The sequence below is a fragment of the Alnus glutinosa genome, chromosome 4 (genome assembly GCF_958979055.1).
Source record: "Alnus glutinosa chromosome 4, dhAlnGlut1.1, whole genome shotgun sequence".
NCBI classification, from domain to species: domain Eukaryota; kingdom Viridiplantae; phylum Streptophyta; class Magnoliopsida; order Fagales; family Betulaceae; genus Alnus; species Alnus glutinosa.
Genome location: NC_084889.1, coordinates 11892435 through 11908234, shown reverse-complemented (window position 1 = coordinate 11908234; position 15800 = coordinate 11892435). Strand labels below are relative to the sequence as shown.

Sequence of the window (15800 nt, the reverse complement as noted above, 5' to 3'; positions counted from 1 at the left end):
TTGTTAAAGATAGGATTACTTTGTACGTTAGAAGAAGAAGAAGAAGAAGAAGAAATGTTGAATGAGCTGAACAGACTCTGAGTTAGTTGGCCTTGGCATTGCTGGGCTTAATCTACTTTTGGGCCAGGTATGGGTTAAAACTTAGAAGGAGAGGAGCTCATTTAAAAGTTGGTCTATCTAATCCGTTGAGAACGGCGCAAGCTTGCCTAGCTCCTGATAAAAGATGAGCTAATTGCTTCAATATTAGAGTCAATTAACTCTTATAATTCTTTCGAGAAATGCTATTTTACATTTTTCTCAGTATTATTCTAGCATATTTAATTGAGGTGGCACGCTCAATTTATCTTTCTTTTTTTTTTTCTTTTTTTTTTTTTTTTTCCTTTTTCTTTTTTTATTAATATTGATCTAAAAGTAAATATGCTAAGAAATATATAGCTTACAACTACATGGAGCATCAACTAACTTCCTTTTCACAATCATCATTGCTAAAATAGCTGTTTATCGTCCTGTATTATTATTTTTTATTAAAATATTGTTTACTTTCAAAAGTAAATCCAAATATTTTTACAAAATTTTTAACTATTTTTTTTTTTTTTTTTTTAGTATAAACAGTTTTTTTGTCCGGTATTCTTTGTTTATTAAACTTTTATGAAAAGTGAATGCCCATTTGTTTTAATCTATTTTATTTGATTCTTTTTGAAATCATATATATTTTTGTTAAATTAAATTTAGAAGAGAGCTCAAGATTGACTCAAGTGGTAAGGGTTTTGGTCTTTTGGTACTCTCATAATGTCTAAGATTCGAATTTATTTGGGTGCAAATAATTCATTAGAGCTGGTCCGCCTGCAAGGTTAGAGTATTACTCAATCCGTGTGAAGGAGGCGCTTCACATGGGTCCGAGGCTTACTTGACCAAAGCGAGTACACAAATTGACTCTGCTTTGGAGGGTTCCTCGTCATATATATATATATATATATATAATTGAAGAGTAATTCTGCATTAAATAAGGGGCAGATTAGATTGAGCACTTTCTTTTTTTTTTTTTTTTTTTTTTTTTTTTTTTTTCCGCTTAAAATTGTTTACATTGAACTAACACAGTTTTTAATTTTTTTAGGGAAAAGTCAATGTATCCCCCTCAAATTACTATCAAATTTCAAACTTTCAATTGTGACAATGTCCTTCCAAACTACCAAAAAATTGTCAATGTTCCCAAAGACCGACAAAAATGACCTTAGATTTTTTTCAATAAAACAAAAATACCCTTATAATTTTGAAAAAACAAAAATCATTTTTAATTTTTTTGAACAAAAACAATTTTTTTTTTTTTTTTTTTTTAAAAAAACATTTTATTTTTTAATTTATTTTTTTAAATCAACTATTGGATTTGTAGGATCTACAAAAATTCACATGTTATTCCTATAGATCTAATGATTAATTTAAAAAAATAATGTACAAAAGATGTACAAGTGATATGCATGTAACATGTCTCTAATTTTTATGGGAGTTCTAAGTAACGATCATTTCATTAATGGAAATCATGCGAAGTAGATTTCAAACCACTAAAAATTTCTCTCAATTTATTTATTATTTTTTTAAAACAAAAATGTAATGACAACAACAATGCAATGTCGCCAATATTTGGTGTTTTGTTAATTTTTATAATTTGGTAATAACAACCGGTGGCTGCCCATAGGCAATAACAATTAATGTTTTATTATTATTATTTGAGATAACGATGTTTTATTATTGGCAACAACACATTGTCCTTGAGTTAAAACTGATGGGAAAATCCACCTGCTTCTCTTAGCTATCACCCCAAATGTCCAAATTTCTTGTAGTGTCAATTGAATAATGTTCTTCTGAAATATAAAAAATTGTCAATATTTTTAAATGATAAAAATACTCTTAAATTTTTTTTTTTTTAAAAAAAAAAACCTTAAAACTAAGAATTAAAAAAAGAAAAAGAAAAAGAAAAACAAGGGGTAGAAATTTAAAAAATATTGTATTTTGTTTTGTTTTTGTTTTTCCTTCCAATTTATAGGGGTATGTTTGTCTTATTGAAAAAAATTAGGGCCATTTTAATATTTTTGCTAGCCTTGCTGGACATTAACAAATTTTTGGTACTTTGGGAGTACGTCCCAATTAAAAGCTTGAGGGAGATACTATCAATTGAATGGTAATTTGAAGAGTGGACTTTTCCCTAAAACTCGATTGTTTTTTACCAATTTTTTTTTTTTTTTTTCATATGATCCGTTAACTTGTCAACGTGAATTTAAAGTTTGAGTAATGCTAAATACAACATTTTTATTTTACTTTCATTTTATTGGGCAAATGTGACAATGCTCAATGGCTAATCCAAAAGTTGATAAGCACTGTTACATTAGCCCTTGATTTTATTTTTTATTTTTTTATAATGACTGGTTTAATGATTGATGAACACTATCATCTTGATCAACCAGTAAAATAGAGGCCGGTGAGATGTGGCATAATATGTAGCATTACCCTTAAAGTTTTAAATGGTTAGACTTTATAATGACAGTAAAACTCTGATTTAACGTATTCTTATCGTTATTTCAGAAAGATTTTCTGAATTAAGGTAAAATTAATTTATCTTTATTTATGTTATTGTGAAAAAAAAAATCCTTCCCGCTGTTCGTTTAGTTATCCCTTTTTCAACAACTAATAACTTTTAGAGAAATCAACTTGCTTTATAAAAAATATTAAATGATTATTTCATATTGTAAATAATTTAATACAGTAATTATAATTATTCATATGTGATTTATCTTAAATTTAATAATAATTTTATAAGTCATATTAACTTTTGAGAAATTAAAAGATATAGCATTACTCGTTATCATGATGTAATAACAGCGTGGCAGTTGGAAGTAAATTATAAAACATAAGGAGGTGAGGGAAATAAAGTCAAAACAAACTTTGATTGTCGTAGAGGCCTACAAATTAAAGGGAGGTTTCAAGATCATAACAGTAATTTAAGGAAAGAGAAGATGCACGTGCCAACAAAGTAATAATACTGACTTGGGCATATATAGCATCCTATGAATATGATAGTGGTAGTTGTATCCTTGTGGTAGCTGTCTTTGGGTTTCCTTAAAAAAATAATAAAAAAAAATTAGCAACAACAACAATAACAATGTATCTTCATCTTTTGAGAGCAAAATTCCTTTTTTTTTGACCGTCTTGATTATATGTCATATTTTTAATAAGCAGCATTTTTCAACTTGATTGATGCAAGAAACGGCATAAATTTTATACTTCTAGAATTTACAATTTTTTTTTTTTTATCAATGACTGGAACCATATTGAGAAGACACCCCGTGAAATTATGAATAATTAACGATTCAACACAAATCCAAAGAAACGAAAAGAAAGGAGGATATATGAAGCGTAATTAAAGCAATGCTTACGTGAACTTTTGATCAACTAGCTAATATATTGAATTTCTATTACCTTTACTAATAAATTGTTTCTAATATTTTCATTATGGAAGTTAACATAAACAATCAATTTTGGTAGTTGAACGCTATGAATCCTAGTGTGAAACAAATGTAAACTTTAATAGTTACGTGTTACATTTTCATTTCTTGTATCAGGGCTTATTATCTCTTAATTATTATTATTATTATTATTATTTAAAAAAAAGGGGTGATCCATCAATAGTACAAGCCAATTCTTTTTCCCACGTGTCTAAATGTTCAAACTAATTAAAGTCTAATGGATGTTAAGTACCCTCGGAGTAGGGGTTGGACAAGGCAATTCTCTCGTCATATAGGTGCAACTTCAAACTAATTAAAGTCTAATGGATGCTAACTACCCTCGGAGTAGGGGTTGGACAAGTAGGGCAATTCTCGTCATATAGGTGCAACCTTACAACATAATCTCATGACCCCAAATCCCACCCGAGAGGCGCCGGTTGGGGGAGTAGGGTAGGACAACACTAGTTTTCACCTACTAGGCTAGGGAATAGGATTTCTCATTTTAAAATTAATGGGTTCAAGTCAACATTAATTAATTTTATATACATAACTCTAAGTTTTAACTTCTCATTTAAAATGGATAAAATCTTTTTTATTAAATGAAATGGAGAGAATTTTTTTTTTTTTTTTAACAAATTAGGGTACCATCTTCATTAATAGAAACTGACCCAAAAAAAAGGGTTTAAGGAGCAACTTGCTCCCTAAGTACAAGAGAAGAAATCTAGCTAGGCATATCTTCTAACCAAACATGATTTTGCTTAAGGGAAATCGCGTTTAGCAAGACCATGAGCTACACCAATTGCTTTCCTAGGAGCATATACAACATAAGAGGATTTAAAACCAACCAACCAATTCCTGGTGAATGCTTTCCACAAAATGACCAAAACAGATGGCATGAGAGTTTTCATTTTGAGTTTAATGAAATTGCTCTTATTTATAAAAAATTAATAATAATAATAATAATATTCTTGAGCTTTGTTACATTTTGAAGCCTACTAATTATTTAAAAAATTCCCAAAACCATATTATTCATACAAATAAGTTGTAAGAAGTATATGTTTTTATAACAGCATGTGCTTCTCATATACCTTTTTAGTATCATTAATAATAATAATAAAAAAATGTACTTCTCACATGGTAAATGAGCACATATATTTTTGTAAACTGAAATTTATAGGAAATTTATATCATTACCGTAGTACTGATAAATTAATAAATAGCTTTGCGGTTAGCGGGTTTGGAAGGTGGGCACAACCTAGTCCATGGACCATAATTGACCGAAATATGGAGGCCCTTTCACTTTTGTTCACATGCTGAAATAGTAATTAAATAGGAAAAAATATACATAATTCTCTCTAACTACCACCTTTCATTGTTAATGTCCTCACAAACTATCAATTGTGTTAACTGTCAATGACCTCCCTATACTATTAAAAAATGTCAATGTCCACCTAATGAAAAATATACCCTTTATAAAATTATTAAAATAAAATAAAACTAAAAAAGTTAATGAAAAAATTAATTTGAGTGGATATGTATATTTTTTCCAATTAAATATAAATTATACCCGTACAAAACCTTGCGGCTTTGCTATGATAAGGTTGCCCGTACTGCGTAGTGCGTCACCATACAGCGGACAACTGGTCATCCACCTTGCTTGCCAAATTAAACAACGGTCTGCAACTAGCTTCCCCACCAGGCAATTTCGATCGCGATGGACAATCCCTGCTAGCACTAGGGCATTGGATTGAGATCCCCGGCAATTTCTCAAAAATTGCCCAGCCACAATTTCTCCAATCTAAGCCGTCCATTTAAATCCATTTAAAATAACGGCTATTAAGACGCCACCTCATCTATCCGCGTCAAACCTCAGAAAAAACATCTTCCTCCCCCAAATATGATCTGCGTCTCTCTCTCTCTCTCTCTCTCTCTCTCTCTCTCTCTCTCTCATTCTTCTCCTCCTGATTCTTTTCTTTGTTTCTTACCCATTCTCCATTCTCCTTTCTCCTGACCCATTCTCCATTTTCCTTTCTGCAGAAAAAATCGCTTGATGCCATGGAGGTAAGGTTTTAGGCAAAAAAATTTGGGACGATACCTGTACCTTTGCCGGAAAAAGTCGCCTGATACCTGTACCTTTGCCCGACGATTTCCTCAACCTCTTGGGAACGCGATTTTCGGGAGGCTCTGGGGCCCCCAGTTCCAGATTTGGACTCGCCTGGACATTCTTCCCCACTCCAACTCGACCTTTATTTTTTTTTGTTGATTTTTATTTTAGAGGTAGTTCATGGGTTGTTTGTCTGATTTGTGGGTTGTTCTGGGTTTGCTTTTCTTCCATACCCTTTGTTTGGTTACCGAGAAAGTGGAAGGAAACCAGAAGATTTAAAATTGCTTCTATCTGTTGGTTTGGCTATGGTTTGTAATCCTCATCTTTTCTTCTTCTTCTTCTTCTTCTTTTTTTTTTTTTTTTTTTTTTTTTCCAGTTCATGTATTAAGATGTTCCTACAGAGTTTAATGTTATTTACTTATTTTTTTGGAGAAATATTATTGTTTAGGTTTTGTGATGATGGTTGCGATAGACGCCATTGATTATTATGCTTTTGCACAAATGGCATGTGTAGGCATCTCTGAGCCATTTAGGCTCTTTAGTTTTGCCAATCAACTCTTTTCCTTGTTATGGTTTCAGGAAAGTATGTACTTTTTGAGGTGTCATTTTACACGAATGGAATTGGTGAGACTCGTTTGTGTTGTTTCTTGTTTGGGCATAGCCATGTTGCTTTTTCCCCTTGCAATTTCAATATTGTTCTTTATGCTGGTCGTTCTCTTTTTTCCTTGGCAAATACGACACAATAAAATGATCAGAAACCAAACTTAAAAAAAAAAAATGAAACCAGGAAGATAAGAGAACGATACACTAGGGGGGGTTTTAAGATCACTAATGAGAGCTACGACTACAACCACATATGTAAGATGGAGGGAAAGCCGAAACAGAAAATACAGGAGAACAATATTTCGTTATTATCTGAACTTCTCATTTAAGAGTTAAATTTGCAGCGGTAGGACAATCCTTATTTCTCGAGCGATGCTTATCATCATCAAATAAAGGTCATACTGGAAAACTCAACCCTCCCTCCAACTCCTGACATGGTTTCAACAGCTTGATACTGTAATGTGTTCACAATCATATTTATGCCAAAAGGCTATAAATCAGCAAACAAGCCAAAATAACATAAAGATGCAAAGTCTTCCATTCATCTACAATTGATCAACCTCTTATCTTGATCAAACAGTTTTGAATCATAGCATTGCATAGGCAGTTGTGGCTCCTTATCTTCTGTTGTATAGATAAATTACACAAAATGAGAAAGATAGTAAAATTACACAAAATGATCTTTCAAATGTGACAATATTAAGTCCTCCAAACAATGCCAACCCACCAAAAATCTTTCAAATGTGACCATTCACAAACTGAAGGAGGGTACAGACTAAATGGAGACCTTTAAAAACATAATAATAATAAAAAGGAACCAGCAACTTTAAAGGTTAAATTGACAAGCAAAGTCCATGCTATGTCTGAATTTTGGCCACGTTAAAACACAGCAAAACAAGTGCACATCAAATACATCTCCCTCTTAGTCCAGTATTTCATTTTCCATTAGAACTTTTTGGTCGATCTCTTAAAGAACAAGGGCATAAAAAAAATTAAAAAAAAAAAAATCACTTGTTTATGTTGGGAAAGAGTAGAGAGCACCCAAACAAAAATCAACAAAAAAAAAATAAATAGAGAACTGCAGGTTTGTGGTTGATTGAGCAGAGGATGAAGCAGCCATGGAGAGAGGTCGAGTTGGAGGGGGGAAGAACGTCTAGGCGAGTCCAGATCTGGCCGCATCATGTCCCCCACCCACACCGCTCCAGGCAAGTCTAGATCTGGAACTGGGGGCTCCGGAGCCTCGCGAAAAACGCCGAAAATCGTGGTCCCAGGAGGTTGAGGAAACCGCCGGGCAAAGGTACAAGTATCAGGCGACTTTTTCCGACATTTTCTGGCAAGGGTACAGGTATCATCCCAAAATTTTCTGCCTAAAACCGTAACTCCATGGCATCAAGCGATTTTTTCTGGAGAAAGAAGAATGGAGAATGGGTCAGGAGAAAGGAGGATTGAGAATGAGTAAGAAAAAAAAAAAATCAGGAGAAGAATGTGAGAGAGAGACGGAGAGACGCAGACCGTAAGTGGGGGAGGAAGAAAATGTTTTTTCTGAGGTTTGACACAGATAGATGAGGTGGCGTCTTAATAGCCGTTATTTTAAATGGATTTAAATGGACGGTATAGATTGGAGAAATTGTGGCTGGGCAGTTTTTGAGAGATTGCCGGGGAGAGAGAAAAATGCTTTTTATTCACTGTTCTGGTGCTTTAATAAATTAATAATGAAAAGGAAATGGCAAGAAATAAAAATGTCGATGAAACTTAGGCGCCACTTGTTTAACTTATTTGAATCATATCATAGAGTGGCGCCCTCCAAGTGAAATAAATTGGGACCACTCTCCTTTTTAAAGCAGTAAAGGGCAAGTTGGCTTTTTAATTAGCTGCTTAGCTTCCAACATAAATTAGTTATGGCGGATCATCTGCAGCGGGCAGGCCACTACATCTGATTATGCCTGATTATCAAAAAACTATGCATGATTATGGTCGATGTTAAGGAAGCTTAATTAAAAAGACGAATGCGAGTAGCCGTATACTGTTTGGATGAGTCAGGTTACTCTTCACACCTAATTGGCAACAGTTAATGTTGTGTGCTTTAAGTGACTAACATAAGAGTCCCTTAAAATACGCAACATTAATAATGTGAAGAACACCATAACTCTTCTTGGGATTCATACTAACTCATATCTGTTAATGTTTAACAGAAGTAATATTATTAAAAACTATATTTTTATCCAACAATACTAACGCGATTATCTCAACCCACTCCTTTTTCTTTTCTTTTTTTCTTTTCCTCCAATATAGGTAATGTGTTCACTTAGAGGATTTTAAGATAAGCCTTTTGATTTTCATCCGATGAGAGAGAGAGAGAGAGAGAGAGAGACAGATGGGAGTACAAGTAGATAACTCAAAAACATTATTGATCCTAGCTTTTTTCTCTGGGCCCATCATTATATATATATACCGCTGAGTAGAATAGTTGTGATCAGTTATTTCTGAGATTCTATCTTTCTTCTTCTCTCTTAGCCTAAAGTTTTGAAGATAGTTGGTGTAGACGATAATGGCAAGAAAATGTTCACATTGTGGGAATATAGGTCACAATTCAAGGACTTGCGCCACTCTTAAAGGGAGAGACGTTCGTAAATTTTGGCTATTTGGAGTGCAACTTGACTTATCTTCTTCTTCTTCTTCTTCGTCTTCTTCGATGAGGAAGAGTTTAAGCATGGATTGCTTGTCATCCTCGTCAATAGCCTCTTCATCAACACCCTCTGCTTCGTCGTCTTCTCGCCTAACTATGGATCAAACACTTTATAATATCCATCATCAACATATTTCTGATGGCCTCACTATTGCTAGAAATCAACAAAGAAAGAAGGGTGAGAACCATGCATGCAGTTTTCATCTTTGTGCCTCTCTCTCTCTCTCTCTCTCTCTCTCTCTCTCTCTCTCTCTCTCTCTCTCTCTCATATATTTGATTATCTAAATTTCATATATAAATTGTTAGGAGGGGCATGGAGCGAGGACGAGCACCAGATGTTTCTGGTTGGGCTGGAAAGGCTGGGGAAGGGAGATTGGAGGGGCATCTCCAGGAACTTTGTGATGACAAGAACTCCAACCCAAGTAGCCAGCCATGCACAAAAATATTTTCTTCGTCTGAACCGCCTCAACAAAAGAAATCTCCGACGACCCACCCTTTCCGATGTAATAATTAACCTCAAACCCTTTTCTTTTTAATTTACTTATCATCATTTCTATCGGCGAAACTAATCTAAATCGACTTCCTTAATTAAGGAGTTGCTTACCCTATTTTGGAAGGTGCCAAGGGAGAAATTCACATCTCAAATATTGGTTAATACAACTACAAGCGTACGTGTTCAAGGTTTGTGAAGCTTCTCTTCCAAAGATAACAACTACTTCTCAAGTATGCCACTGGAATAAGAAAGTAAATTATGTTCTGATCAAGGACTTCTAATTACTTTGACATATATATTGTTTCTACGGAGAAATAGTTGGGGAATAAAATGTATAAACATATCTAATCGTATGTAATAAAGATTGAAATCTAATATTTGGGATATTAATTAAGGTTTTGTCATGGGCTGGCAACACGTGTTTTTATTGCTTTTTTTACCCCTTTCTTTTTTCGATCAGTTCATGTATCAAACCATCTTTTTAATTATTCGGGTCGTTGAATTTTATCACATCACTACAAAAAAAAAAAAACCTTTTATTTTAGTGATTGAGATTTAGTGGCATGTTAGGAGGTCTGACACGATACTAAATTTTTAGTGACATTTGATTATGACGTGTCTGTCACGTCACTAATCCCCCTTTAGTAACACGTTATAGAGAGACTTTTAAAAGATAATTAATAAACTTATTACCTTCAATATTCGGTGTTTAAACTGGTTATATTTCTGATTCAAACTCCTAATTTTTAATATTTTCTCCTTGTAACCAAACAAAAAGTAGATGTTATTATATATACTAAGATCGAGTATGACAGAATATATCTCAATAAGTTTATCTTAATATGTAGCTGTGTTTACTTTGTTTTTTTCCTCTTAATTAAGTATAGTACGTAGAGATGTGATACATTGCTACCCCAAGACACAACTTTTGACCATTTTTGCCCGTGTGGCAACTTTGACTTCGACTTTCTTCTTTTTTAAAGAAAAAAAAAAAAAAAAAAAAAAAAAAAAAAAAAAAACTCTAAAGCTAGCTAAGGGACCACTTTGTCATATGAGCAAGGTGGTCAAAAGTTGTGTCTTGGAATGGCAAAATATCATATCTACGGCTACTTTTTTTTTTTATATATGAGCTTTTGCCACATGTCAATGACCAGCATCATAATAGACTTTGGAAAGTTTTTTTTTTTTTCTTTTTTTTTTTTTTCATGTATACAGAGAATTGACAACATTCCTCTTATATATATATGTATATATATATATGTATATATATATATATATATATATATATATAAAGGTGGTTAGCGGTTAACCACATTTCTTATAATCGCTAACCGCCTTTCTTAAAATTGCTAATTGCTAGCCGTCTATGTGGTTAACGATTTTTTTCAACCACTTTTAAAGACGGTTAGCGGTTTAGTGGTTAGCATACGGTTATTAATCGCTAACCGTCTTTTTTAAAACCACTAATTGCTAACCGTCTAGGTGGTTAGCGGGTTTTTTCAACCACTTTTAAAGACGGTTAGCGGTTTAGTGGTTAGCATACTGTTATTAATCGCACACTTTTTCAGCCTTAGATATCTTCCAACGTAATGGAGCCAGTTTAACAAATTGACATGTGTCCGAATACATGAATATATATATATATATATATATCTTTTCGAAGTCTATTATGATACCGGTCATTGACATGTAGCAAAAGCTCATATATAAAGAAAGGGAAGTGATTCTTGCACTCACAGTGCACAACAGGTGTACAACACCAAGACACAATGGAGTGGGCCCAATGTGTAGGCCCCACTTCATTGTGTCTTGCTGTTGTGCACGGTGAGTATTTCTGTCATTTTCCATAAAGAAAAAAGTAGCCGTACGTTGTATGAGATATGATCTTTTGCCATCTTAAGACACAACTCTTGACCACCTTTCCCATATAACAAGGTGCTTTCCTAGCTAGCTTTAGAGTTTTTTTTTTTTTTTTAAAAAAAAAAAAAAGTCAAAGTCAAAGTTGTCACGCGGGCAAAGATGGTCAGAAGTTGTGTCTTGGGGTGGCAAAAGATCATATCTCATACAACGTACGGCTATGAGATAGATATCACGGCTATATATTAAGATAAACTTATTGAGATATATTCTGTCATACTCTTAGTATATATAATAACATCTACTTTTTGTTTGGTTACAAGGAGAAAATATTAAAAATTAGGAGTTTGAATCCGAAATATAACCAATTTAAACACCGGTTTACTTTGTTTTTTTCCTCTTAATTAAGTATAGAACATAGAAATGTGATACATTACTACCCCAAGACACAACTTCTGGCCATCTTTGCCTCTGTGGCAACTTTGACTTCGACTTTTTTTTTTTTTTTTTTTTTTTTTTAAAAAAAAAAGAAAAAAAAAAAGAAAAAAAACTCTAAAGCTAGCTAGGGGACCACCTTGTCATATGGGGAAGGTGGCCAAGAGTTGTATCTTGAGATGGCAAAAGATCATATCTCATACAACGTACGGCTACTTTTTTCTTTATATATGAGCTTTTGCCACATGTCAATGACCAGTATCATAATAGACTTCGGAAAGATATATATATATATATATATATATATATATATATATATATTTTCATGTATTCGGACACATGTCAATTTGTTAAACTGGCTCCATTACGTTGGAAGATATCTAAGGCTGAAAAAGTGTGCGATTAATAACAGTATGCTAACCACTAAACAGCTAACCGTCTTTAAAAGTGGTTAAAAAAACCCGCTAACCACCTAGACGGTTAGCAATTAGCAGTTTTAAGAAAGGTGGTTAGCGGTTATAAGAAAGGCGGTTAGCGGTTATAAGAAAGGCGGTTAACCGCTAATGACCTATATATATATATATATAAAAGAGGAATGTTGTCAATTCATTTGGGAAACAAGGTTTCAACAGAGACATTGGGAAGATGACTCTTATTGAAGGAGACGTATTGGGATGGACGCGATACACGTGTATGGATTGTTGCAGATGCGGGATCCATTTTTTTTTTTGAAATTAAAATCCCTTTCAATAGATTGAAACGAGACTAAATCGGTCTAATGTCCAGGGTTACAAAGAATCCCTAATAAATTAAGTCAGGGGCATAGGGTTAGAGTTATCCTCCACCCAAGCAAAGTCAGACTTAGACCACCATAACAGACTACAGCTGCTACAAAAACACCTAGCCAACAGAAGATGCCTCTACGTACACATAAGCCTCTACAAGATCGAGGAGATGTCACACAATTTGTGCTATACACTAGCTTTTACAGACCAGGTTTTGATCGTAAAAAATAAAGCAGACTGCCAAAGTAGACTATTACAAAAGACAAAAACAAATAAACTGAACAGCTTTAACTTCATTGCCCGGCAAAAACCATGGAAGGCGCCAAAAATCAATCCCCTTCATCCCCGTATTTCTCGGTGTTTCGGAGCACCCATTATAAACCCGTTACTAGAAAAGTCGGACAGTTTAAGCACTTCAATGTGCAAAAGAGCAGTTACCGAAGGAAGAAACCGCTTGTCAACCCAACCACCGGCCCATCAGAACGTCGTTGCCGTCGTCGCTATAAGATCCCTGGAATTCCTGCAGACCCAAGATCATCCTAGCTAGCCGCCTGATCCCTTGGAAACTTCGCTCATCTGGGTTCGGTGTGGGTGAACCCAGCAACCATGGAGAGAACTTGGACAGCCACATCATATAATACCTGCAGATCCAAAAAAACCCAAGCATAACAGCCAGGAAACCCACAAGCATGAGGAATTGATGAAACACCCACTCTGATTCAACAACCACATCCTCCGATTCACTGATCGGCTCTGCAACACCCACTGGGGCCCACTTAATTGGTAGTGTCATGTAGCAATAGGTCATCCAAACGTTAATGACTGGTTTAGTAATGCTCAGTGCTATAAGCAAGTTAATTAATCACTTGTGCCCACATTTTCAGCAGCGTCTCTTCAACTTGATCACCACACGATTTCCAAGTCTAACACCCTTTTTTCCCATACAACTCCTTAGCCGTTAGATTCTCATCTTCAAGCCTCATCGTTCATCCAGTTTGTACTCTAGCAACACCACAACATGTGTTGCATAGGGGTGTACAACCAGTTAAGGTTGCAGTTATTTAGTTTTTACCAACCGCCGATTATTAAAAACCATTTATTAACCGGATAACCAGTTTTCATATATTGTTGAATCTTTTCAATTTTTTTTTTAATCCAATATTTGGACATTCAATATTCAATGCTAAATATTAAATAATAAATACTACTATCACTATTCATTCAATATAAATAAAATGATTGCAAATAAAAATTTGTCTCTTTCCAAAGAGGTTCTTACGATTTCATTATGAACATGATTTTTTTTTTTTTCCAATTTCTGAGGTGAGTGCTTTGTTGATGGGTGGGTGACAAGCTCTGTATGTCATAAATTTTTGGCTTTGGTTAAAAACTACACACAGTGTTCTTAGATGTGATATTATGCCATTTTAGTTTCCAATGCTTATAATTGTTACTTGGATGAATGTGTAATCCATTCCCTAGTTTGTGAAAAGTTGAAATTTAGAATAGTGGAAGAAAGGTTAGTAACCCTTCGGTATTTTAATTAATAACTGTTCAGTCCTGTAGGCTTTTCGTTTTCAATTTGATGGATCAAATATATAAGTAGAAGTCACAATTCATAAGCAAGGTGTTGTAAGTCTTCTTTTCTCGCGGGATCTGGACAAGAAGAGAAAAGAGAGGGCTCAGTACATCTTGTTTGGGTAAATTGGCGGGGTATTTAGAGAAAGAATTGCTATAGTATATAGTAATTGCTAGTTGATTTCATTTAAATGGACTTGAGTACTGTTGGTACAGTTTCCGGTACGGTGACATGTTGCCTTGTGATTCGTTGCCTTCCTTGATATTCGCTCTCCTCGTAATCTGCAAAATAATAAACGGCTCGTCGGCTCATGGGGGTGCCGACCATACTCTCACTCCAATGCCTAAGTCAGTTCAAACTATTTATTTTTTAGAGAGTATCAATAATCTCAGAGCTTAGAGAATCTGCCTGTTCAAAATACCTGGCGTAGTGGTCTTATTAATAGGCTCATAGTTCACAGTTATAGAACTACTAGAATACTTGGAGCATAATCTGACTAGGAGTCTGAGTCCTAGATCACAGTCTTTAATCTTATCTTCATAGAATTCAAATTGAGTAGTAGAGTCCAAGCTAGGTAGGACATTACCTCTTCGTCTGACTTCATATTATTAGGTACCTTATCCCGTATTTGATGGGATAAAAGTCTTATCTTGATATACTCGGAATATCCGTCATTTTGGAGATAACGAATGGTCTTGTACTTAGGTCTGATCTGGCTGGGCCGACCCGATGGGCTCCGCCCCCGATACTACCTTAGGCCCACGTGTCTTTGGAGCTAATTATTTCTCCAATAGTTACCCCCAAATCTTTTATTTGAATTTAGAATGTAAGAGAATTAAGTACCTCAATTCCTGAATCTGGATCTTCCATAATCTATATTTGACAATTGTTGCCTCTTTTGAAGTAATTATGATGAATAGTGCCTCGAATCTCTGGATTGGAGTGGCGTCTGACCTAATGGATGCCAATTCAATTCTTGGGCACTTGTGATCTGTCAGAGTACTGATAGCAACTCCCCATAAATATCTTCTTCATAAGTGCCTCTACATAATATTGCCGGTCGGGCCAAAGTTGTGAAAATGATCTCCTACCCTCGGAAGGAGATGGATCGGACCAATGTAGTCGATTTCACCAAGATCGTGGTGAAATGCCACTCTGAGAGAACACCGAAGCTTCTTCATCGGTAGTGCTTCGCAGACTGCTTCCACAAAAATCTCTCTTGGCGGCTTTGGAGGCTCAGACTGGCGCTGAGGCTTTGGTTGTCCGAGACTTACAACGGCTAAGGGCTTCTGGTGGCCCGAGGTTCTGTGCTTGGCGTACCGAATCTTCTGATCTGAACACTATCTAGCTTTGTCTCACTTGGTTATTTTTTGTAGAGGTGGTATCCCCGTATGGTTTGTTATAGGGGTTGTCTCCCCGTAAGGTTTGTTGGAGGGGTTGTCTCCCCGAATCTTTGTCCGAGCTGCTCCTGAGAGATCTTAATCCGAGAGCTTGGTGCAGCTTCAGTGATTTTCCCTTTGCAGAAGCTTTAACTTGGTTGAGCTACCCCCCATAACTTTAGTCCGCGACCGCGGGCTAAGTCGTTCGAGGTGGATAGTTAGGTCCTCTTGGTATCCTAGACGATGTTGTAAAAGAGATCTCGGAGTTCGAAGTCAGTCTCGGGGCTTCAACCTGTAAATACTTGAACTTTCCTTTTCAAATGTATCTTTTCTTATTTTATTAGCCGTAGAACATCATAATTTTTCAAAAAAAAATTTGTAA

The 15800-nt window shown here is 34.9% G+C and overlaps 1 protein-coding gene and 1 long non-coding RNA gene across 3 annotated transcripts; one reads left to right on the top strand and one right to left on the bottom strand.

Annotated features, from left to right (window-relative positions):
* Window positions 1-6854: 6854 nt before the first annotated feature.
* On the bottom strand, window positions 6855-7885 carry LOC133866802 (uncharacterized). Its single transcript, XR_009899924.1, has 2 exons — window positions 7717-7885; window positions 6855-7607 (listed from the first exon to the last, which is right to left on the bottom strand). It is a non-coding gene; the product is annotated as an uncharacterized LOC133866802 (long non-coding RNA).
* A 764-nt stretch (window positions 7886-8649) lies between these two features.
* Window positions 8650-9781, top strand: LOC133865354 (probable transcription factor At5g61620). 2 transcript variants are annotated; one of them, XM_062301746.1, is made up of 3 exons: window positions 8650-9068; window positions 9197-9393; window positions 9508-9781. In XM_062301746.1, exons 1-3 carry the CDS (start codon window positions 8753-8755, stop codon window positions 9577-9579), a joined length of 585 nt encoding a protein of 194 aa, XP_062157730.1. In that variant the 5' UTR covers window positions 8650-8752; the 3' UTR covers window positions 9580-9781. The 2 variants fall into 2 exon arrangements, with proteins under 2 accessions (XP_062157730.1, XP_062157729.1); XM_062301745.1 differs by having other exon boundaries at window positions 9484-9773.
* The last annotated feature ends 6019 nt before the right edge of the window (window positions 9782-15800 follow it).